General features: G+C 38.9%; 1 protein-coding gene across 5 annotated transcripts in view; it reads right to left on the bottom strand.

Annotated features, from left to right (window-relative positions):
- Positions 1-5,884: 5,884 nt before the first annotated feature.
- slc20a2 (solute carrier family 20 member 2) overlaps positions 5,885-24,209 on the bottom strand; it is a 49,166-nt gene continuing 30,841 nt past the window's right edge. For 3 of the 5 annotated variants that reach the window (XM_056375599.1, XM_056375601.1, XM_056375602.1), the window contains exons 5-11: positions 22,712-22,808; positions 22,356-22,475; positions 20,739-20,972; positions 19,501-20,137; positions 19,113-19,298; positions 15,767-15,851; positions 5,885-11,494 (exon numbers count right to left, since the gene is read on the bottom strand). In XM_056375599.1, the coding sequence (XP_056231574.1) occupies positions 11,330-11,494; positions 15,767-15,851; positions 19,113-19,298; positions 19,501-20,137; positions 20,739-20,972; positions 22,356-22,475; positions 22,712-22,808 (1,524 nt within the window). In that variant the 3' untranslated portion in view covers positions 5,885-11,329. Of the gene's footprint in view, positions 11,495-14,303; positions 14,389-15,766; positions 15,852-19,112; positions 19,299-19,500; positions 20,138-20,738; positions 20,973-22,355; positions 22,476-22,711; positions 22,809-24,209 lie in introns of all 5 variants that reach the window. The other 2 variants (XR_008827798.1, XM_056375600.1) reach the window with 2 other exon arrangements.

Below are 24,209 nucleotides of genomic sequence, written 5' to 3'. Positions count from 1 at the left end.
TATTTGTCTGTGGAAGACGTTATAATTAGGCATAAAAATGCCAAAAAACATCAAAGTATTGTATGGCAGAAAATGTCATAAAAACGTCATAGTATGGAAAAGCATCAACCAAGATAGTATAGTAAGGCAGAAAAATGCCAAAAAACATCTAAGTATTGTATGTCATAAAAATGCCAAAAAACGTCATAGTATAGTATGGCATGAAATGTCAAAAAAACATCATACCATATTAAGGTATAAAAGGTCATATAAACGTCATAGTATGGCAAGGCATGAGACGAAATGATATAATTAGGGATAGAAATGTCCAAAAACGTCATAGTATAGTATGGCATAAAATGTCAAAAATACATCATACTGTATTCAGTCATAAAATGTAATTTAAACGTCATAGTATAGTATGGGATAAAACTTCAAAAAAACATTCTAGTATATTACGGCATAAAAGTTCATAAAAACGTCATAGTATGGTCAGGCATCAAACGAGATAGTATAGTAAGGCATAAAAATGCCAAAATAGATTTTAGTCTAGTATGGTAGGAAAATGCCAAAAATACATCATACTATATTAAGGCATAAAATGTCATACAAACATCATAGTATGGCAAGGCATTAGACGAAAAAATATAATTAGGCATAAAAATGCCAAAAAACATCAAAGTATTGTATGGCATAAAATGTCAAAAATACATCATACTATATTAAGGCATAAAATGTCAGACAAACGTCACAATATGGCAAGGCATTAGATGAAATAATATAATAAGGCATAAAAATGCCAAAAAACATCAAAGAATTGTATGTCATAAAAATGCCAAAAAACGTCATAGTATAGTATGGCAAAAAAATGCCAAAAAACATCACAGTATAGTATGGGATTAAACTTAAAAAAAAACCTCATAGTATATTAAGGCATAAAAAGTAAAAAAAAAACCTCATTGTATGGTCGGGCATCAAACAAGATAGAATAGTAAGGCATAAAAATGCCAAAGAAGATTTTAGTCTAGTATGGCAGAAAAATGCCAAAAAACGTCATAGTATATCTCTTTCTCAGATTAAATCGAAGGCAACTGGACTTGTATTTGTCTGTGGAAGACGTTATAATTAGGCATAAAAATGCCAAAAAACATCAAAGTATTGTATGGCAGAAAATGTCATAAAAACGTCATAGTATGGAAAAGCATCAACCAAGATAGTATAGTAAGGCAGAAAAATGCCAAAAAACATCTAAGTATTGTATGTCATAAAAATGCCAAAAAACGTCATAGTATAGTATGGCATGAAATGTCAAAAAAACATCATACCATATTAAGGTATAAAAGGTCATATAAACGTCATAGTATGGCAAGGCATGAGATGAAATGATATAATTAGGGATAAAAATGTCCAAAAACGTCAAAGTATACTATGGCATAAAATGTCAAAAAAACATCATAGTATATTAAGGCATAAAAAGTCAGTATGGCAAAGCATGAGAAGAAATTATATAATTAGGCTTAAAAATGCGAAAAAAAACCATCATAGTATAGTATGGGATAAAACTTTTAAAAAAGTCATAGTATATTAAGGCATAAAAAGTATTAAAAAAACGTCATAGTATGTTCAGGCATTAAATGAGATAGAATATTGAGGCATAAAAATGACAAAAAACGTCATAGTATAGTATGGCATAAAATGTCAAAAATACATCATACTTTATTAAGGCATAAAATGTCATACAAACGTCATAGTACGGCAAGGCATTAGACGAAATAATATAATCAGGCATGAAAATGCCAAAAAACGTCAAAGTATAGTATGGCAGAAAAATGCAAAAACATCATAGGAATAAACATCATATGCAATAAAATGTCAAAAATACATCATACTATATTAAGGCATAAAAAGGTCATATGAACGTCATAATATGGCAAAGCATGAGACAAAATCATACAATTAGTCATAAAAATGCCAAAAAACATCAAAGTATTGTATGGCAGAAAAATGCCAAAAAACGTCATAGTATAGTATGGGATAAAACTTCAAAAAAAAATCATAGAATATTACGGCATAAAAGTTCATAAAAACATCATAGTATGGTCAGGCATCAAACGAGATAGAATAGTAAGGCATAAAAATGCCAAAGAAGATTTTAGCCTAGTATGGTAGGAAAATGCCTAAAAACGTCATAGTATAGTATGGCATAAAATGTCAAAAATACATCATACTATATTAAGGCATAAAATGTAATATAAACATCATAGTATGGCAAGGCATTAGACGAAATAATATAATTTGGCATAAAAATGCCAAAAAACATCAAAGTATTGTATGGCAGAAAAATGCCAAAAAACGTCATAGTATAGTATGGGATAAAACTTAAAAAAAACGTCATCGTATATTACGGCATAAAAGTTCATAAAAACATCATAGTATGGTCAGGCATCAAACGAGATAGAATAGTAAGGCATAAAAATGCCAAAGAAGATTTTAGCCTAGTATGGTAGGAAAATGCCAAAAAACGTCATAGTATAGTATGGCATAAAACGTCAAAGATACATCATACTATATTAAGGCATAAAATGTCATACAAACGTCATAGTATGGCAAGGCATTAGACGAAATAATATAATCAGGCATGAAAATGCCAAAACATCATAGGAATAAACATCATATGCAATAAAATGTCAAAAATACATCATACTATATTAAGGCATAAAATATCATACAAATGTCATAGTATGGCAAGGCATTAGACGAAATAATATAATTAGGCATAAAAATGCCAAAAAACATCAAAGCATTGTATGTCATAAAAATGCCAAAAAACGTCATAGTATAGTATGGGATAAAACTTCAAAAAAAAATCATAGAATATTACGGCATAAAAGTTCATAAAAAAGTCATAGTATGGTCAGGCATCAAACGAGATAGTATAGTAAGGCATAAAAATGCCAAAGAAGATTTTAGCCTAGTATGGTAGGAAAATGCCTAAAAACGTCATAGTATAGTATGGCATAAAATGTCAAAAATACATCATACTATATTAAGGCATAAAATGTAATATAAACATCATAGTATGGCAAGGCATTAGACGAAATAATATAATTTGGCATAAAAATGCCAAAAAACATCAAAGTATTGTATGGCAGAAAAATGCCAAAAAACGTCATAGTATAGTATGGGATAAAACTTAAAAAAAACGTCATAGTATATTACGGCATAAAAGTTCATAAAAACATCATAGTATGGTCAGGCATCAAACGAGATAGAATAGTAAGGCATAAAAATGCCAAAGAAGATTTTAGCCTAGTATGGTAGGAAAATGCCAAAAAACGTCATAGTATAGTATGGCATAAAACGTCAAAGATACATCATACTATATTAAGGCATAAAATGTCATACAAACGTCATAGTATGGCAAGGCATTAGACGAAATAATATAATCAGGCATGAAAATGCCAAAACATCATAGGAATAAACATCATATGCAATAAAATGTCAAAAATACATCATACTATATTAAGGCATAAAATATCATACAAATGTCATAATATGGCAAAGCATGAAACGAAATAATATAATTAGGCATAAAAATGCCAAAAAACATCAAAGTATTGTATGTCATGAAAATGCCAAAAAACGTCATAGTATAGTATGGCATGAAATGTCAAAAAAACATTGTACTATATTAAGGCATAAAAGGTCATATAAACGTCATAGTACGGCAAGGCATGAGACGAAATTATATAATTAGGGATAAAAATGTCAAAAAAAGTCATAGTATAGTATGGCATAAAAATGCCAAAGAACATCATAGTATAGTATGGCATAAAACTTCAATAGTACATTATAGTATATTAAGTCATAAACGGTCATAATATCGTCATACTATGGTCAGGCATCAAACGAGATAGTATAGTAAGGCATAAGAATGCCAAAAAACGTAAAAGTATAGCATAGCAGAAAAATGCCAAAAAACGTCATAGTATATTAAGGCATAAAAGGTTGTAAAAAATGTCATAGTATGGTAAGGCAAAAAAGTCATAATAAATGTCATAATATAGTAAGGCATAAAAAGTCCTAAAAAATGTCACAGTATAGTAGGGCATAAACAATTTCATAGTATAGTAAGACAGAAAAGTCCTAAAAAATGTCATACTATAGTCAGGAATACAAAGTCATAAAAAAATGTCATGATATAGTAAGGCAATAGGTCATCATATCGTAAGGCATAAAAAGTCATAAAAAAATGTAACAGTATAGTAAGGCATTAAAAGTCACAAAAAGATGTCACAATATAATAAGACAGAAACGTCCTAAAAAATGTCATACTATAGTCAGGAATAAAAGGTCATAAAGAAATGTATAGTAAGGCATAAAATATGTCATAGTATAGTAAGGCATAAAAAGTCATAAAAACGCCATAGTATGGTAAGTCATAAAAATGTCATAGTATAGTAAAGCATGAAAAGTCATTAAAAAAAAGTCAGAATATAGTAAGTCATAAAAGACATAAAAAATGTCATAGTATGGTAGGGCAAAAAAAAAACAAAACAATATAGTATAGTAAGGCATAAAATATCATACTATAGTCAGGAATAAAAAGTCATAAAAAAATGTCATAATATAGTCAGACATAAAATTTCATAAAAAATGTCATAGTATGGTAGGGCAAAAAGGTCATAAAAAACGTCATAGTATAGTAAGGCATAAATATGTCATAGTATAGTAAGGCATAAAAGTCCTAAAAAATGTCATATTATAATAAGGCAGAAAAGTCCTAAAAAACATTATAGTCAAAAATTTGTTGTGTTGTGGTTCAGGAGTGGTGGAGTCAGAAAACAATTAGATTGAAAATATGATGCAGGCTCTGGATGATTTTTTTCTCCTTGGCAACTATCATGTTTTCCCCAAATGATGTATAGATGGCTTGAACCATCAAATAGTGCATGTAGCTGCTCTGAATGGGGAAAATATCTCTAGGAGTAGCATGTCCCATGAGTACAGACTTAAGTTGGGGCTAAGCCCCGAATGTTTACAATGTCTGGCTCTGCCCCTGGTATCTATTATTTGATTCAAAATGAATGTGCTGAAGCACAGAGTCCGAAGAACAATAAAACTGTAACTGTCCAAATACATACAGCCTGGACTGTATTTCTATATCCTATTTACTGTTCTTGTATATACCTATACCTATATGATACCTGTCCCCTAAACTGTAGACCTGGACACTCCCTGTATGTATGTGGAAAAAGCAGAAGTTCTGTAAGAAAACTCAAAGTTCAATAAATTCTGTGTTAAAATATATAATTTAAATATATATAATTTTTAGAAGTAGAGCGGGGCGGCCTTCTATATTTCAAGTGCACGTCTTTACATGATCTCCTTGCACTTATTGAACAAATGCAGTAGTCAGTACTTACACCAAGGTCTCCTACTGCACTGAAACTTTAGTGTTGTCCCTCACTTGGAAGTAACTTTGGATAAAAGCCTCTGCTAAATGAATAAATGTAAGGATGTAAAGTATTGTTTTAAGTTGTTTTCAACAGTTTGCTGGACAAATTCTTTGTTGACTTAACCGTAATCATTTCTGCAAATCTAGTGGATAGAAAGAGGTCTACAAATAGATTTTCATAAGAGTATAAAGTATGGTACAGCTCTTGTATTAATCACTTTTTCAACCATGTGGACATATACTAATACATATTGATATGTGCGTACTGTATACTATATCATCTTGCTGCACCTGTACAGTGTATGTGTTAAAAGTATATCAAAAAACAATAAAAACTAACTCACACAAAAAGAGAGAAAACTGTTTTGAGAGTTCCGAGCTGGCCATAAACATCTCATCTTCAACTCATACACATCTTTCCAAAAGCATGACACAACTCAGTGGAGGTTAGGTATTCTTTGTAATTTTAATTCCCATAATTTAGTTTAAATGCAGACATTTTTTTCACTAAACTCTTAAATAAAACATTACAGTACGATATATGCAAATCAGAAGAGCTTTAAGATTTTGTAGAAGCAGGCTACAGTTTCTTTTGATTTTTTTATTCATTTATTATTATTTTTCTTTTACTTTTTGAAGGACTGGACAGTTAAATAGCAGTAAACAGTAAAAAGACAACACAGAGCTGTAAAGCCTGCAGGCCAGCCAAGGAGCACATTCTATTACAAAACAGACCAGAAAACTAGAGACAGCACGCCACATCCAGATGAAGGTCTGAACTGATGCCCCTCTACCTCTGTGAGGTGGTGCTAGTCCCACACACACAGGAGAGGGCATTATAACACCGGAGCAGGTGGAGCTACACGACCACAGAGTGACAGCAATGTAGTTGCACCTTCACAAGAAACAGCTTGTATTGCACATTCAGGGAGAAAGAAATGGCACATTCTGTTTCTCTAGTTTTTTCCCTACAAAAAAATGTTACAAAACAGTTATAATGCAGAAGAAGCACAGTAACTCCCTCAATGGCAATCACACCACACCACTGATTGATTTATACTGATCTGTTGAAATGGACTGGTCTAAAATGCTGTCCCTCTCTATGGGGAGGGAAAGTGTCCGACTACTCCATCTAGTGGCTGCGTTCATACCTTAGCAAGTTTAAAAAATAAAAAATAAATAAGATTGCAAATTCAAACCTGCAGAGTTATAATGACTAGTGGCTTTGGGGACACAAATTAAAAATGTATTGAGAGAAATTTTTGTTGAGTTCAGTTAAGTCTATAATTGATGAGATGATTAGATTCAATAAGATCTGAATCATTTAAAGGCCCTGAAAACATTGTGTCCATGTATATTCAATTATGTTTCCAGGGGCAATAACATCTAAATATCATTGGTGCCTTTAATATCTCCCCTGTAGCCCCAGTTGAGTTCAAGACATTTCTGTCACAGACATGCAACACTGCCACCAGAGGGCAATTTTCACTTTCCCTCCGCATCTTGAGCAGTGCATCCCTTTTGGCCTATCAGGACTGATGATGCATGGAAAAACAAAAAAAAAATGACAGTGTGAGTTACACAGTGGGGCCGACAGAGCACAGTGATGATGCACAAACCAGATACCTGGAGCGTGCTGGCTGACCTCAGTCCATTTGCAAATAAAGCTCATCATTCAACAGGAGGAAAGTGGAGTCTCATTTCATCGTTTATTTAAACTCACACAAGAACAACAAACTTCCAGCCTCAGTCACACAATGAATCCTGCCACAGAAAGTTTCTTTCATCAGTTTTCTAAACAGCTGAAACATACTGGTGGCTTTTTGTCCATGTTCTAAGAATTGGTTTTCACTTCTGTTTTAGACATCAACAGATGAGCACTAAATAAAGGTTATTTTGTTAGCATTCAACAGCTGCTACCACGAGCTTTTAACTGCACTCATATTGCTAAGACTCATAGGAGCTGTAGTTGTTTAACGTTAACAAAGTAACTGTTTTATTAGGTTGCTGTAAATGCTGTAAGATAAGATGCTCAAATGTTAGTGTCTAGTACAGTAGTACATGCCTATTTATTTAAGAAGTAAGCTAGCGTAACAGAAGTTAACCATAGCTTTTTGAGAAAATTAGCTTTTTGTGCTGGATGACTCTGTCCATGAAGTCAGGGGTAGATTTTGCACCATTTCAAGTTTACAGTGACAGGTGATTAAGAGACACGGACTGGGTTTGTGTTCAAGCAAAGATAATTCGCCAATGAAAGCAGGACTATGTCATTTCTGAAAGAAGAAATAACAAAAATCGTCCTCTAACAGATAATTCTTACGCAGTAAAACACACTCCTGCTCAGTTCAGTTCACTCAATGTTTGTGCTGATACAGTTTTACTTGGTCTAGTATGACCAGTAGCATGTGGTGGCTAGTTTTAGCTTTTAGTTTTTTGTTCTTGTGCTTCTGTTACAGAATGCTTTAGCACATTTAGTTTTATCTCCTAGTTGTCAGTTGTTAAATTGGCTCGCTTTAAAGACAGTGGGGAAAAATCTGATCTTCCACAAGCTGTATTTCTTTGATATTTTAGGAAACAAGGCTTGCCCTTTTGTGCATCATGAACTTTTGTTTAAACGACCTCCAGGCACCTTTACTGTACAAGATAAATAGAATTTGAACACACCCGCTCCGTGCAGCCCCGCTGTGTAACACACAACCTGGAAGAGTAAAAGGGTATGAGCTTCAAGAGTGGTCACCCGCCAAAACAAGGAAACACTTCAATTCTCACAGTCCAATTTTCTGTTGCTAAATTTAAGATTTACGTTTCTCAACTACACAGATTTTGCTTCTAGGTTTTCGCCCTCGATGAGCAGTTGTCCTGGTTTTAGCAAGATGCTGTCCTGCTCTCACAGCTCATGATCAAAGCAGCAGGGAAACAAAATTACAAAGTGTTTTCATTTAAAATTCAAAAATAAAAATGGTAATTTAAAAATCTGATCTACTGGCAACCGACACGTCAATCTACATGTTAGAAGAACACACCGGGAATAGAGGGAGAATGGCACATGGCACCAGCAAAGGTGGGACACCCCTGTAACAAGACCATTTCTCATTATCACTGTGGACTCGTCCCTGTTTACCAATTTCCCCATCAACCCCACAGTGTGTCCTCCACAGTGTCTGGAAGCTCACCCAGGTTAAAACTCAGATATGGTAGAAAAATATATAGTCTTGATGAAATTTCTCTAGTTATTCTCTTCATTACTGAATTGCACCCATACATGTAGTGTTAACGCTTTGTAGTAGTAGTGTAAAGTGACGGGATCATGATTAGCACTACTGCTACAACAAAAACGAAAAAACAGGTCATCGCGCGCACACTTGCTCTTGCTCTCTCTCTCTCTCTAGACACTTCTGGTTATATTTTTTTACTTGCACTTAAAAAGTCATGGTTAATAGTTTGTCTTTCATTGGCATCATTAGGCAACAGTTTTTTTTTCAGATACTCTACAATATGGTTACGATGTAAACACCACAGTACTTAATTATTTTACTGTATCTGCACAAAGTAAAACACAATGTTACAAGGCAAGTGGCTACTTAAGCATAGATTTGTTCATGAGAAACAAAAATGAAATTAGGAAACACACCACAAGAACAAAAAGAACTTGCAACACCTGGCATCGAGTTTGTTCAAATAAAAAAAAAAGCTTTAGACTTTGTTCATCTACAGGTCAGATGACCCTGTTAAAAAGCTGGTGATGATCAGTACTATCCCCCCTGATACCATCTCATTCAAACATAATGATCCCAAGACAAAAGTCTTGTGATATTTTATGACATGAGCAGACTTAAAGACCCCGACCAGGCTTCGATTCAGCCCTCGACTTGACCCTATGATATGATAGCTAACCTTTAGCACTTAGATTGAAAACATAGGTGATCAATAGACTAAATGCTTCTACACTTCAAACACCACCAGCCCATTTTGAGGAGCTACAAGTGTGGCTGGGGTTGAATCCCCCTCTTTCCTTCCACTTCTGTATAACCTGCTGACTTATAATACAACAGTTTGACTTTTTAGTGTTTGATATGACACATAGTTGCTGTCTGACAAGACAAGGCTTTAACTTTCGGAGGCATCCCGAGAGACAACTCATGAGGGTTATGAGACTGAGGTTCAGGGCTACTGAGACAGATAAGATATGTAATCTGACTGATGAACAGGGCGGGAGATCTGAAATGACTCGAAAATGGACAGTGTAGAGGTCCATCATTGGCAGGGAGCCTTCAATATGAGGAAATGACTCCAGTAGCTGAGCTCTATGTGTGGAAATAAAGGCATACAGATGCAAATATGTGAATGTCTTGCGGGCCCTTCTCAGTGTGTATTTGTATCTGTTCAGTTTTAGTATTTTGGCTTCTGCTGCACCTAAACCTCATTATTCTACTTTAACTTGGCATGCTGACATGGCGACAACACAGCTCGCTTTGGCATGGTGCTGCTCTCAAAAAGAGCGACCTCCCTCAAACATCGCCATCTGAAAACCTCTCCTCTTTTCACTAAAGGACTTTCTGTCAATACTGTTGAATTTTCTGATGATTTCTGAAAATCAAAATGAATGAAATAGCTCCAGTTTTCTCTATTGAAAACAGGTTTGATTCGTTACTTTAAATTCAAATACCATTTTCCAATCAATATACTTCTGCCAACCGCCAAAAGAACAGCAGCCTTTCAAGTGTGTGTTCATGTGTGTGTGTGTGTGTGTGTGTGTGTGTGAGCCTCTGGGATGAAATACACTATATAATATGACATCATGAAGAGGTGAAGAGGCCTCCCCTACAACATTAAATACAAACCATGATCCCCCACCCCTCCCCCGAACTCTTTAAGGACAATATTTACAGTACAAATTACAGTATAATACATCATTAAAAAATATGAGATCCATCTCTAAAAACATACAGGAGCTTTTGACAAAAATCAACTCTTTAGCAAATCAGGTTTCTATGGTATCATGTGGAAAATAAAAAAAGCAGAAAGACAGTCCCACCACCGCTCTCTGAGGCGTCCTTTCCATTTGGCCCCAGTTGTACCTGGCTAGCATGTTATAGGAGTGAGATGATGGATGGGTTGGTTGACCACACGGACATCTTTTCTTCTTCTTTTTTTAACTTTAAAGCAAGCTGCAATACAACAAATCACACTCAATCCAATACAACAATATGTACAGGTTTTTTCTGGCATCTTGGAATAATAATAATAATAATAATAATAATTATAATAATAATAATTAGAAGAAGAAGAAGAAGAAGAATTTGACCAACTATGCTACCTGGGGTTGCAGGCAGAAGGATATAGTTTTACTGCAAGCATGTTTGCCAGTTTAGGTGTGCAGAATTAACTGTTTTTTGATCATTTTTAGTCGTGATTTTTTTTTTTTTAAATGAAGAGACAGAAAATGGCTGCCACTGTTTCTCCATCAACCATAATTTTTGTTAAAAGTTACTGGAAATCTCACTATTATTGTCATATGTACAGCAGATTGAATGGTACGGTGAACACGTTGGTTACACGCTTTCTTATGCACCCAAAAAAGAGAATAAATAAAAACCGATCAGAAACTCAAATGAGTCAAAAAAGATCTCTGGACTATGGAGCCAGGCAGCATGTGAACCAACCCTCCTCACATCCACAGTACAACCAAGTCCATCTGTGAAACCTCTGCAGCTCCCTCCTTCTCTTCTCCTTCTCTTCACCGCCACCCTTGCCCTTTTCCTCTCTTCTTCATTTCCTTCTCTTTTATCTGAACCCCGACACTCGAGCTATGATTTTTACCCAAGTTTTCCCCTCTCTCTCTCTCTCTGACTCTCTCTTTCCTCCTCTGTTCTCCCTCCCAGCCACATGCCCTCAGACGAAGGGCAGGATGCCGTAGACGAACAGGGCCATGACGGCCGCGCTGAACAGGCCGGCCACGGGAACCGTGACGAACCACGCCAGGAAGATGTTCCTGAAGAGGCGCCAGTCCACTGCTTTCTTGGAGCGGATCCAACCCACGGCCACAACAGAGCCCACCTGGAGGCCGCAGCCGGAGGAGAAGAAAAACAACACAATCAGCAGCAGAAATGTCTAAAATGGTAAAGCCAAAGACACTGAAGAGCTTGTAGGCTGTCCAGGCTTTCCTCATGATGGAGGGTTTTCATGAGCAACTGATCATTTAGTGTTCAGATAAAGCCTGCTTGTTTTATCAGGCATCAGTTTCCACACCCAGTTTGGATGTTGAGCCATTATTTGTCTGTGTAGCTCTAACGCTAAGAACAGCTGATGAATTGAACTGCCAGTTTGTAGCCTCTGGTTTTAACACTGAAGATGGTGGAACAAGTACTCAGAGAATAGTAGTATGAAGTATAAAAATACTACTACTAAAGTAAAAGTAGAGATGTCTACTACTAGCACTGTCAACAGATGTTCTTCAAGTATCAAAAGTATTATATATGTTGTATTACTGGATGGCAATAAATTATGCATTTATGGGTAAGCAGTTTTTTGGCTGTCCCATCTATAAAAATGATCAAATCTTATAAGATGATCACACATTTAGCTGTCAGTTAAATGTGTCACTGTCTCTATCACAATAAAGGCAAAAATGCCCCAAAAAATATATTGTAAAAAGATAATATATTAATATTAAAATACCAAGTACCTCAATGTTGTTCTTAAATACAGTGCTTAGTTAAATTCCACTACAGATAATAGTTGAGCTGAAACACTGTGTGTGTGTGTGTGTGTGTGTGTATATATATATATATGTTCATACAATATTAGCATCTGGACAGAAAAGCCTGTACACAACCTTCAGCTCTTCAGGACCAGCTCGGTCCAAAATGTCTGTGTTAGTTAGAGCAAGCCGATAAATTAGGTATCACTACTTAATTCAATTTGTGGTTGTGGAAGTCTGAAATTGGCAGGTCTACTGTAAAAATCCTACTATTTTCCTCTTCATTAGACATCAAGTCAAAAAAGAAAAAAAAGAAAAAAGAAAGACCTAATTTTGGAGGTTTTTTTTTTTTTACGTTTTCCTAGCTAATGGAAAATATATCTCCAACTGTCAGACTTCCACTGATGCATTCTTCACTCACCTTTATGAAAGAAATCAAATTATAATACCATTGAATGAGAATTACTTTTGGAGAAGACGCACACATACACAGTGCAGACACTTCAGTGTGTTGGAGTGGCATGCACAGCGACTGGTTTCATCTCAGTTGACACTGCAGGCGGGCGGAAATTAAACTGTGTTCGCCTGCTCTTATACAACCAGACACATGATACACCCTCTGTCACACTCACAGCTAAATGCGAAAGGTTGGGTTGAAAGTCATGTTTGTAGTCTTACTAAAAAGGTTACACTAGTGCTGGACTACACAAAAAACATCTTGTGGTGAGGAGAGTTTAGGCTGCATTTTGTGGCCATCGTTGTTTGTTTACAGCCATTTGTAGTATTTCAGGCATGCAGCAACAAAGCCTGATCTCAGCCTGACCTCGGTGTTTAGGCTGCTGACCGCCTGCAGTGCTTCTGAAACAACAAGTCACTGTACATAATCACACCACAGCGCCCCACACATCACACGTCAGGGCTGGGCATCAATTCAGTTTAACCTCCACGGAAGATTAAATAAATAAATAAATAAAAAGAGCCAGAGCTGAGACAAAACTAAATAGATGCCCATTGCTTCTCATTCTCTCTCTCACTCACACTCACACACACACACACACACACACAAACACACACACACTCTCTCACAGCCATCTGGGAAATATTGACAGATGTTGTTGGCTACTTCTGTGTCACTTTTAACAATCAGAAAAAATGCCTTAAAAATAAAAAGCTTTACTGCAAGTGTATTAATAACTTAAAAATACTGGTTTTGGTCCAACAACATGTGTGAATCCCCCAGACACACACACACACACACACACACACACACACACAGACACACACACACACTCACTAAAATCAATCAAATCACCACCATGATTGTATACCTCTAACCATCAGTAGATTTAGCATTTTGGCATAGCAGTTGATTATCCAAGGTTTTAGGGAAGAGACAAGGGTGTTTGCAGGTGAGAAATAAACTATGGATGGCGATGTTGATGTTTAGACAAATTGATCATCAGTAATTAAATACCAGTTTTGAGTCTTGTGCAGTTTCCCTTCAACAGATCTGACATTTTTTAAGTATTTATCTAAATCAAAAAATTGTGTTACTTCTATGTTTTCACTGAAACGCTATTATCCACTTAACTTATCCCATGTTTAGACCTAACCCTTATACAGACTAGCTGCACGATTAAAGGAATAGTTCAATATTTTCCTTCAAATATCTTTGCTAATGTTGCATGAACACTAATTCAAATTTGACCTTTCTATAATCAAACTTCTCTGTTCCATTGAAGGAAAAAGATTAGCACTACAGAAAAATGTGATTAATTCATATAATTAAATAAGAAGAATGTGAACAAGTAGATCAAAATCTGGCAACGAAAAAAAATGGAAATAAAAAAATAAAACGATAAATTCTCATGAGTCTCTGCTTTTTAAGAGGGTGTAGTTCAATTGCTATACACTTGTGATTTACTGCTCTTTATCTAATAAGCTTGCATCGAATTTGCTCATATTTTCCTTTAATGTTGCAACGCTCCCTTTATGGACTGTTATGGGAGATTTAGTTGCTGGAGGAAAACTGCACGAGAGGTCAAAACTTCAACTGCGGGAGTTGTGATTGTCTTTGATGATTGACAGCTACAGGTGAAGCGATGAAGTGGAGCTCTCTAGTGGGAGGGCTCTCTAGCACAGCTTCACTACCAATGACTCCAATACCTTGCAGTGGGTGGAGCTTATTGGGATGCCCACATTTGATGCAACAAGCACTGTTAGCGCACTCATTACTTCAATGCAAAATCCGCTGTGAAGACAGATGAGTGGAGAGACACAGAGAAAGATGGAGAGTGAGAGGTAAAAAAAGTGGAAAACAAGTGAGACAGGTGGGGGTCAGGGCAGGAGGCTGGTGGTGGTGGGGGAGGGGGAAGAGTCTGCCTGCAGCCAAGCACAGGAGGGTGGAGGACCCACATACCAAACCATGCCAGTGCTGAGAGGGCAAAATGGAAAAGAGTTGGTGGAAATGAAACAGAGGATGAGACACCATGTTGATGGGGAGGGTGAGGGGGGCAAGGGGGGGAGGGACAGGGTTGGCGCTGGAGGGGTCCGATAAGTCTTCCAGCCTGGATCCGATGTTCCTGAAAAGAACAGGGGAGAGGGGCTGCACACTGTTGCCTGGGGATGTCTGTGGCGGGCTGGACACGGCTTTGTTTGTCTTTTAATGCGGTGGAAAGACTGCATCTGAAAATCACCACGATCAGAGGATTAAAGGATAATTCTGGTTTAGTTTTCACAGATTTGGTAATCATTATTATTGTTCTCACCAAGTTCATTTCTACGATCTGGAAAAACAGCGACATTGCACATTGAGGTGAGAAGTTCTTCAACCAAATACATTTCTCCACCACTGATGCACTAAAGCAACTTAAAATCATGTTTAGTTTCTTTCCTTGATAGAGACCTGATACTTTATTATAATGCTTGTTACATATTAAAAGATTATGATCCTTTGTTAGATTATGTTGCATCTTAATTAAAAAGGACACTTTCTTTTACTGGCTTATCTTCGACTATTATTCCAGTATGGCATGGTTAAAGGAGAATATAATATTAACAACTATAAATAAAAACACTTTTATATTTTACAGCTCTGAGTAATACCTGCAAATCTTCTTTAGGTTGCATACAGCCCCAACAATCTCCAGCAGCGAGGTAAGACATCCATCGCTAGTGGAATTGTTTAAATGCCTGATTGTAGGACCTCTATTGTCTCTGGCCCTGTCTTGACTTTGTTGTAGCAACGCTGCCGTGTTGCCAGATCTCAGCAACTACTTTGGTGAGTGCAATCTTACAGCTGCAGGAAATGATGGCAGACAAGTTGTAATAAACCAGAAATTATCCTTTTCTGCTACAAGAGTCTGAACTTTGCTGTCTGTGGTGAAATATATTTAATAAAAGGCATCCTTGCAAATATGACGAGGAAAAGGAGATGGACAGAGACTGCCTGACAAAAGTGGCCATAATGATGTGGATAACAGACACAGAATCCACAGATATTATCTGACTGAAGTGCCGTGTGTGTGTGAGTCCAGCTCGATGCCCTGGGAGGCAGTGTGAGCTCCCTGTCCCCTGGAGATGCCTGGAGGGGGGGTTGAGAGAGCAGCTGGAGGTCCACTCAGTCATACCTTGCAGTGTGTGGTACTGACAGGGATTCCGATATTGGAAGCCAACACGACTGTGAGTGCAGAAGCCAGTTCAATAGTGAATCCACTGTGGAGGAGGGAGGGGAGAGGGGTTTTGGGGGGTGGGGGGGGGCAAAGAAACATTCTTCATTGTAATGCCTGGGACGTGCCGTTGATGGCACGGTCTCACCATTTTCCAGCACCCACATTAAACCACAGTAGGACATTCAACAGAGACATTCTTTTAAGTATGCTTAACACGCACGCACACACATACACACACACACACACACAGGTCCAAAATGTTGGTAGGTAATTCATAGACCGAATAAAGAGTATGGTTGCATGTGGTACACAGACAGGCAGTTGTTGTGTGAGTGTGTTGCCTTGTGCTGCTGACTAGGAGACACTTTGTCTGAGGCCCTGTCCTGTTTCCAGAGCTGGAAAAGAACCCCCCCCCCCCCCCCCACCCCCCCCCCCCCGACGAGTGAGAAACTGGACGAGTGAGAAAGCAAAAAAAAAAAAACTAAGAAAGAAAGAAAGAAGAAGAAGCCAGCAACACTCGGGTAAGGTCCTGCGAACAAACGCTGTTGAACTGTGATTGGCCAAAGTGACACAATCAGCAACATGTCAATCCGGTCACTGCTGTGGCGCTCGTGAACAGCAGGGGGCCAATCTCCTTCACAGCAGTCTGCTAATCATTTGACTTGAACCAATTGTGAACATAACTTGAACCCACGTGTAAACAGGAGCTCGCCTTCAGTGTGTGTGTGTGTGTGCGTGTGTAGAAACATTTCAGACTGCATAGGTGTTGGATGTCCTGGTGGCCAAATGAGCTTAAGCTGACCATGTGATTACATTATATTCTCATTCTCATTCTCTCTCTCTCTCTCTCTCTGTACTCATATCCTGTCATCTCTCCACTGAACGCTGTCAAGCAAAGGTAAAAAAAAAAAAAAGTGTTCATTACTACAATAATGTCTAATCTCCATAGAGCGGTGACACCTGTTCTGTGTGATCAGAAACCAGCTCTTGATTTTCCAATAGGTTTTTTTTTTTTTCCACAGCGGATATTTTGATTTGTCAGTGCAGGAAAAGAACAGCTGTTCATCTCAAGGACAAGACTGTTTACGTTTTAGATCTGCAGCAATCCATCCCTGTGGCGGTTAAACAGGAGAGCTGTCCAGAATGATGGAAATCCATATCTCTATCTAAGTTTAAGATCCTTTTTTCTTTTTCACTGCTGTGCTGTTTTAAGTGTTCACTGTGCCTGGCAGACTAGGCTATAAACACACACAACTACACACACTTTCCTGTCCTTGCCCCAAACAAACTTCTTTGTCAGACTGATGCATGGAAACAGACAGTGGAGGAAAGAGAGTCTTTAGAGGAGTGAAGCAGAGCAAATTTGTCTTTGAGTCCTGGCAAAGAAAAAAAACTAAGCTGGTGTTGGAAAGGAAGAGATTAAGAAAGAAAGAAGGCACACAGGGAGAAAAGGGGCTAAAAAAAAAGAGAGGAGGAATGAAGAGGAAAAAAAATAATTAGATGAAGTGAGCATGAGAATGACTGCAAGACTTTGGGGGGTGGGAGAGAGAGAAAGATTTAGAGGTGACATGCCTACTAAAAACAGGACGAGAAGATGCAGTGAGGAGAGGGAAATGGGAAGGAATGAAAAAAAGGAAAAAGTGAGGGAAGAAGAGAGTTAACCGCAAAAATAGAGATTTACAGGAGGAGGACAGACGGAGGGAAAGAAAAGTGCAAGAGGAGTCAGGCTGGTGTTCCTCCCTGTGGTTGGAGAAGAGAGGCCAAGGGTTCCCACTGTGGCTTTACCCCTCCCTCACCCCCCCTGCTCTACTTCTCTTCATCCAGAACGCCAAACAACTTTCTGTAACCCTGTGTGATGTTCCTCTCAGGCAACAGAGCGTGCGCGCACACACACACACACACACACACACATGTACACACACACGGAAAAAGAAAAAGAAAAATCTGGAGCAATTAGACCTTAATGTGCATGCATGCTCACATTCATACAGTAGATTCAACGCACAATGACCTGCAGACACAGAGCCTGGCTTCCTTAAGCTGACACCATACAGACAAAAATCCTTGAGGTATGCACGCGCGCACACACACACACACACCCACACACTGTTCTGCTGCTGTGTGGAAAGACGAGAGGACAGTAAAAGAAGAGATATTAATCTCAAGGACAGAGCAGCAGCAGTAAGTGGTTAAGGATGCGTGATGTCCGTTGCTTAGGTTGTAGGACGAAGTGAGCCCTAGGGCTTCATGTGTTGTGGTCCAAAGGACATCTTATTTATTCATAATTATTATGTAATAAGTCAAAGTGCAGAGGGAAAATAGTGAGAGCGCACCATTCCTATTTCATTGCCTATGCAAAGAGGCACTAGAGACACAATTATTATGGTAGATCTCTGAATGTGTTCCAAAGCTGCAGAGAATTATCTCCAGCAAAGTTAAAGTTCCTGCAGGAGTGTGTGAGGACTGCCAAAAATGATAATGACTTTGTTCAGATTATTTCTCATCAACTTGTTTATAGCCTTTATCTCTGGGAGAAGAAAAACATATTTGATTGCATTTGCTTGTTTTAAAAAAGGGACAGAAAATATTCTTTCACATTAACGTCCTTAAACTCAAATAAAACTCATTCAAATATACAAATCTGTCCTTTAAATTAATGGAATCATACTAATTCAGTGTGCTGTCGCTGGATGAGAAAATATGAATACGATTTGACGCAGACGAGGATGCAGAAACTTTGTACTTGCAGGTTGTTTGTGGAGTAAAAGTGTATGTTGCCTGCAGCAGCAGCAGCTCTGTTTGGGAAGTAGAGAGTGGTTAACCAGAGCTGCTCAAGACAAATGTCCTTGAATAGTCAGTTACTGTACCTGTGAACACAGAGCAATTGAGGCAACAGAGCACGCACTCTGAAAGTGATTGTGTTGCCTCAGGTTTTTGCACTTCACTTTCAGCTTAGTGGGAAATTCTCTGTGTGAGTTGAATGGCAATTACTTGTTCAATAACATTTAACAGCCTTATTAAAAACATTGGGTGTGTGTGTGTGTGTGTGTGCGCGCATTCTAATACAGCTATGTGCACGCACGTCAGTACTTACCCAGGAAGCTGTGGTCCTGGATGCACTTGTGTGTGTCAGCATGTTGAAAGTCTTTGAAGCGAGTGAAACCCAGCATATGTTGGGAGAGTTCGCCTTTGCCACAAATACTCCTCCGTTCTCTCTTTCACACACACCCTCACCCACACCCACACCCACATCCACACACACACACCCCCTTCCACTCACTCTCCCACGTGGTGGCTTTCTCACCTTGAGGGGGTGATGGGAGTCAGGTCCTTCCCCATGGTCTGGATGACGCGACGGCCCCACACCCACAGGCCGGCGCAGATGCCTATGCCGCCGTAGAACAGCAGCCAAATGGGAGTGGCAGCATCCTGCATCACACCGCCCTGGTCGTAGATCATCCACAGCGCCACCAGAGGCCCGATAGCATTACTGCAGAGGTGGGAAAACACATTATAACCTCACCAGCTCCTCTGGTACCTGTGCTACACCGAGACTACATGATGTCAGAGCAACAAAGTAAATTCAATTTCTCTATTTGTTGTTGCTGAAAAATTACTTGCATATAATTTAACAGGGAGAGAAACTTCTGGAATAAAAGAATATATTAGCAGGTATTAGCAGGAGGCAGCACCTGACATCGTTGCCTCCGTGGGCAAAGGACCCGAAACAGGCCGTGAGGATCTGCAGGAAGTGGAAAAGCTGGAACACCTCAGGCTTGTCCTTCTCCTCATGATCCTCCTCGGCCAAGTCGTCCAGAGGCACAGGTGCTGGAGCCCCTTCTTCCTCCACCCCCTCCAGCTCTGTGGCCAGCTTCATCTCCACCCCGCCCTCCTCCGCCTCAATTTCAGCCTCGGCCACGGCGTTACAGTACGACGAGTAGCTATCGTAGCGTACCCTCTTCTTGGAGTAGGACACGCTGTTGCTCCTGCCGCCTCCCTCGCCCACCAGCTTTTCACTGTCCTCGCGAGACTCTGTGCGTATGAGCGGCTGGACGGGCATGCCGCATATCGCCGCTGTGTAGCAGGTGTAGCTGTTGTTGCGGCGCAGCAGGCGGTAATTGTTGTCAGCCGGGCCGGCGTTGGAGCCCGAGCGCTCGTTGTCATCCATGCGGCCCAGGTGGATTTTGTGAAGCAGGTCTTTATAGAGACCTGAGTCCTTGTGTACTGTGTGGTACACCTGGCCATCGCTGCGCATGTGGCCATCGAAGCTGAAGCTGCCATTAGAGATGGGTGACTTGAGGCAACCGTTGGTCATTGAGTGGGTCCGACCTGAAGGAGACGAGATGGAGAAGAGGATGTGGATGCAAAACTGTTGCCAGGCAGCATCCAACAGCAGCACATTTACATTTACAGTCTCTTACTCTAAATAAACATAAACTGAATAGGAATCTTTAATAAAAGAGAAGTTACTCCCTACGAAGGAAGCAAGTCAGATTTCTAAATTTGAGACTGAATCTTCTTTAGTTATGACAAACTGAGATTAAATCTTTTTTCCACCTGATGGGTGACAACGCTTTTTGTCCTCAGTGTAAAAATTTTAAAATATCTTGCTGTTTAATGCTTTTTTGTAGGTTTTGCATTCATTGTTTTTTTTTTTTTTTTTGTGAAGACACAAAACTAATTGATTGACGACATATAAAAAGGAACCAGAAACAGCCCGACACACCACCCTGCTGAAGGTGGCTGTAAACAGAAGAGTTGTGTGACCTCTGAAAAATATTAATGCAGCAACAGAGCTGCAGTTCCTCTCCTCCTCCACAAAGATTACACAGTGACCACAGCTTTACAGTCGCTGTTTTTGTCCCTAGTGAACAGATGTAGTAGATCTACTGGAACATCTCAAATCAGTGGCTCTTATTTTCAGTTTTACCATACACCCGGCCGTTTGGCAGGACGGTGCCTCCGTTGGCCAGGTTGGTGAGCTCTCCGCTGGAGTCTCGGGTGCCCCGTTCACTGCTGCCCCCGGTGAGTGGCAACACGGCCTCATCTGTTCCCTTGGCCCCCGGGAGCTCCTTAAAGACGGGACTCTCCTCCTCCTCCTCAGGTATCTTGTCCAGGCTCTCATCAGAGATCCTTGACAGAGCCTGCTCCTTCTTTAGACGACCTGAGAGAAAACAAGTTCAGTTAAGAGATCTTCCTGAAGGGAAAAAATATCACCACCAGGTAAATCCTGTTAATCCTCTTAACAATGTTACCAGTGTTTACAGGGCCTTGTAGACAAACTATGAGGAAATTACAACATCTATATTTGCATGTCAGGCCCATATTCTAATATGTCTGAGTGATCATTTACAGCAGGATGATGAAACAGTAGAAATAAAAATATTTTACAGAAGTTATCTGGATGATTTCCACTGATGGAATCAGGACAGGAGCTCAATGAGTGAATCACACAGATAATATTTTTATCAACATAAATTTTTAATGCATATTTTTGCTGAAACTATGTTGTTACTCTGCACCACCATCAATCATTTCAGGTCAGAAAAAAAAAAAGAAGAGAAAACTATGCACCAACAACAAGTATAGCCATCAGCTGATCCTAACTAATTCCAGTGCTGATAGACTTGATGCCCCCCTACTCCTCAAAACAGCCTTCAGCACAAACACATACATAAAACTCACTCGCTTCATTTTGACGGATGCAGTAATATCCAGATTAGGACCGATAATATCACCTATAATCCTCTCAGGCATTCAGCGGTCACGACGCCTTAAGCAACAGATCAAATCGGCCTCGCTCGAAAGTTCGAGAAAAGAATCGTTCTGTTTTAAGCCTCAACGTGGATTGTTATCGCTTCAGTAACAGCACTTCTTTATGTTGTTTAAGGTAAATCCAGTAACAAAACTGTTGTAATTTAACCTTGATTTTTATTTTCATGTCAGTGGAAAGCATCTCAGGCATCTAAGACTTGGGGCTTAAGAGTTTGTAGCTTTGTGTTTGGATTGTTGCACTAAACAGAAGTTCTTGTCAAGTTGAATTAGAAGACTGGTTGCCTTGCTTATGTCCACTGTTCTCTCAGATGTTCCTCTTACTGCCCTTTCCACTGTTTCATTTAATGTGTCATTATGGCGTTGTCTGCTTTGCTGCAGGCTGATTTTCCCATTACGAAAACAATTCCTAACCTTGATCTGAAAGCTTTCTTCACTGCAGGCTATGATTACGCCCAAAAATCTTAAGTGTTTGAGCAAAGCAAGTGGAGTTCTACACAGAGTTCACAGGGTTTCTTGGTGGCTTTAGTGGCTTTGGCAGAGGCCAATGAGAAAACACATCCGCTGGCATCCAATGTTTGGTGTCAGAGCACAGAGTGTGCAAGCAGAGGCTGAGACTCAGTTGTTAGGTTCGGGTCAGAGCGCTGGGCTTTCAAGCTTTCAAATGGCGTGAGAAAGACTGGACACACACACACACACACACACACACACACACACACACACACACACATATATACACACACACACACATACACACACACACACAGATACCTACTTGCTATTTTCCTCCTCATCCAAGGACACACGAAGAACCACACCACCGCTGCGCAGACCAGCGCCCCGGCTAAAGTAATGAGAAAGATGGCCCACACCGGTAGCAACTCTAGCCCAAGCACTGAAATTAATGAACACACACACACGGGTATAAGAACATGACATCTTTCAAGTAGTTTTGAAATGTTAAAAAAAAATCTATGTATACTCTTGTCACACCTTCAGAAGGAATTTTGAGTAATCAAACGACACTGGCGCAAATCAATGCGACTGAGATGATAATTTGATCATACGTTGGTGTCAGACTAAATAAACAGCGAGAATGTCTGTTATGAGTAAATGCCGCCTGTCACTTACACGGGGCTCCAGTGTACATGATGGAAAATGTGTTGATCCCGATGGTGGTGGCATAGAAGAGAGGCAGCGCTCGCAGGCCGTTAGGGACGGAGTCATCCTGAAGAGAAAACACACAGATGGAGGACCAACAATTATTAATATCTTATGCGTGATTTATACTATATATATTTATATATATATATATATATATATATATATATATATATATATATATATATGCTATATTTCCATATACATGTAAGGATGAAGATGATAAGATTAGTCAATTAATCAATTAGCAGAAATTTAAGCAGCTTAACTTTTTTTTAATGATTATTAATTGTTTCAGTCATTTTCTATCAAAAATTCCAAACATTTTCTAAATTCAAGCTTCTCAAATGTGACGATTTGCTCTTTTTTTCATATATATCTTTGAGCTTGAGACTGATGGTCACACAAAACAAGCACTTTGAAGATAGGAACTTGGGCTCCAGGAAATTATAAAAGGCTTTATTATTTTACTTCATTCAATATTGGGAAACTTTATTAATATTGTGATACTGATGTAAATAAATAAAATAAATAAAATAATTATACATTCTTATAATTAAAAATAAAACAAATATCTCCCACACAAGATTTAAATTTCCTTATGTGCCTGTTTATTAAACCTTCTTGCTCTCCTCTTCAGGTTCTTATGTGATGACCAACCTGCCATCACTGGCAGATCTACAGCCTCGTAAAGTCTCCCTGAAGAAGACAATGAAGGCTCACTGATTACACATCATTATGTGCAGAGCTCTAAAACTAGAAATATGCAGAATAGGTCAAGATGATCTGAAGTTAGAGCTTTCTCACTGCAGCCACAAAATCATGTGCGAGTGTGACATGTTCACTTCAGAACTCCAGTTAAATACAAAAGGTGAAATATTTCTGCACATTGATCACTGTTGTGATCAACATGTGCTGCACAAGCATTGAGGTCATTGTTCTGGCTCAGGTCAATTCATAGGTGTGGACATGTTGAAAACAGAACTAGACATGCGACAATTCATTCTTACACAAGGTGTGGTTTACTGTTACAAGCAGCTTGATATGCAATATGACCGACCTCCCACGGTAAAAAGTCTCATATGTAAAAACTAAACTAAACCTCAGCACAGCACAGATATAATAGAAAGATCAAGATGAGGCAAACAGCCAGAGACAGAGATGAACTCATCCTGAATCTGACCCAGCTTTACAGTAACTCCAGCCCAAATGACAAATCATCCCTGTGAGTCATTCATACATAATCCTGCTGTTGTGACCTTAGGATGAGCCACAACACTTCTGCTCGTCTGTCAGCGATAGCCTGTTACGTAACAGCAGGTCTGTGGGTGTTGCCAAATCCAAAAGATTTTATCTGTGCTAAAGTTCTTTGGACAATTTTTTGTGTACACGTGTACAGTCTTAGCTCTGGTATTTGACCTTTTTGACAAACAACTCAGTCAATATGTGGAGAATTTGTATTACAACA

The sequence above is a fragment of the Seriola aureovittata genome, chromosome 5 (genome assembly GCF_021018895.1).
Source record: "Seriola aureovittata isolate HTS-2021-v1 ecotype China chromosome 5, ASM2101889v1, whole genome shotgun sequence".
Classification (NCBI taxonomy): domain Eukaryota; kingdom Metazoa; phylum Chordata; class Actinopteri; order Carangiformes; family Carangidae; genus Seriola; species Seriola aureovittata.
The sequence above is the reverse complement of the archived record's forward strand: the minus strand, read 5'-3'. Positions and strand labels throughout refer to the sequence as shown.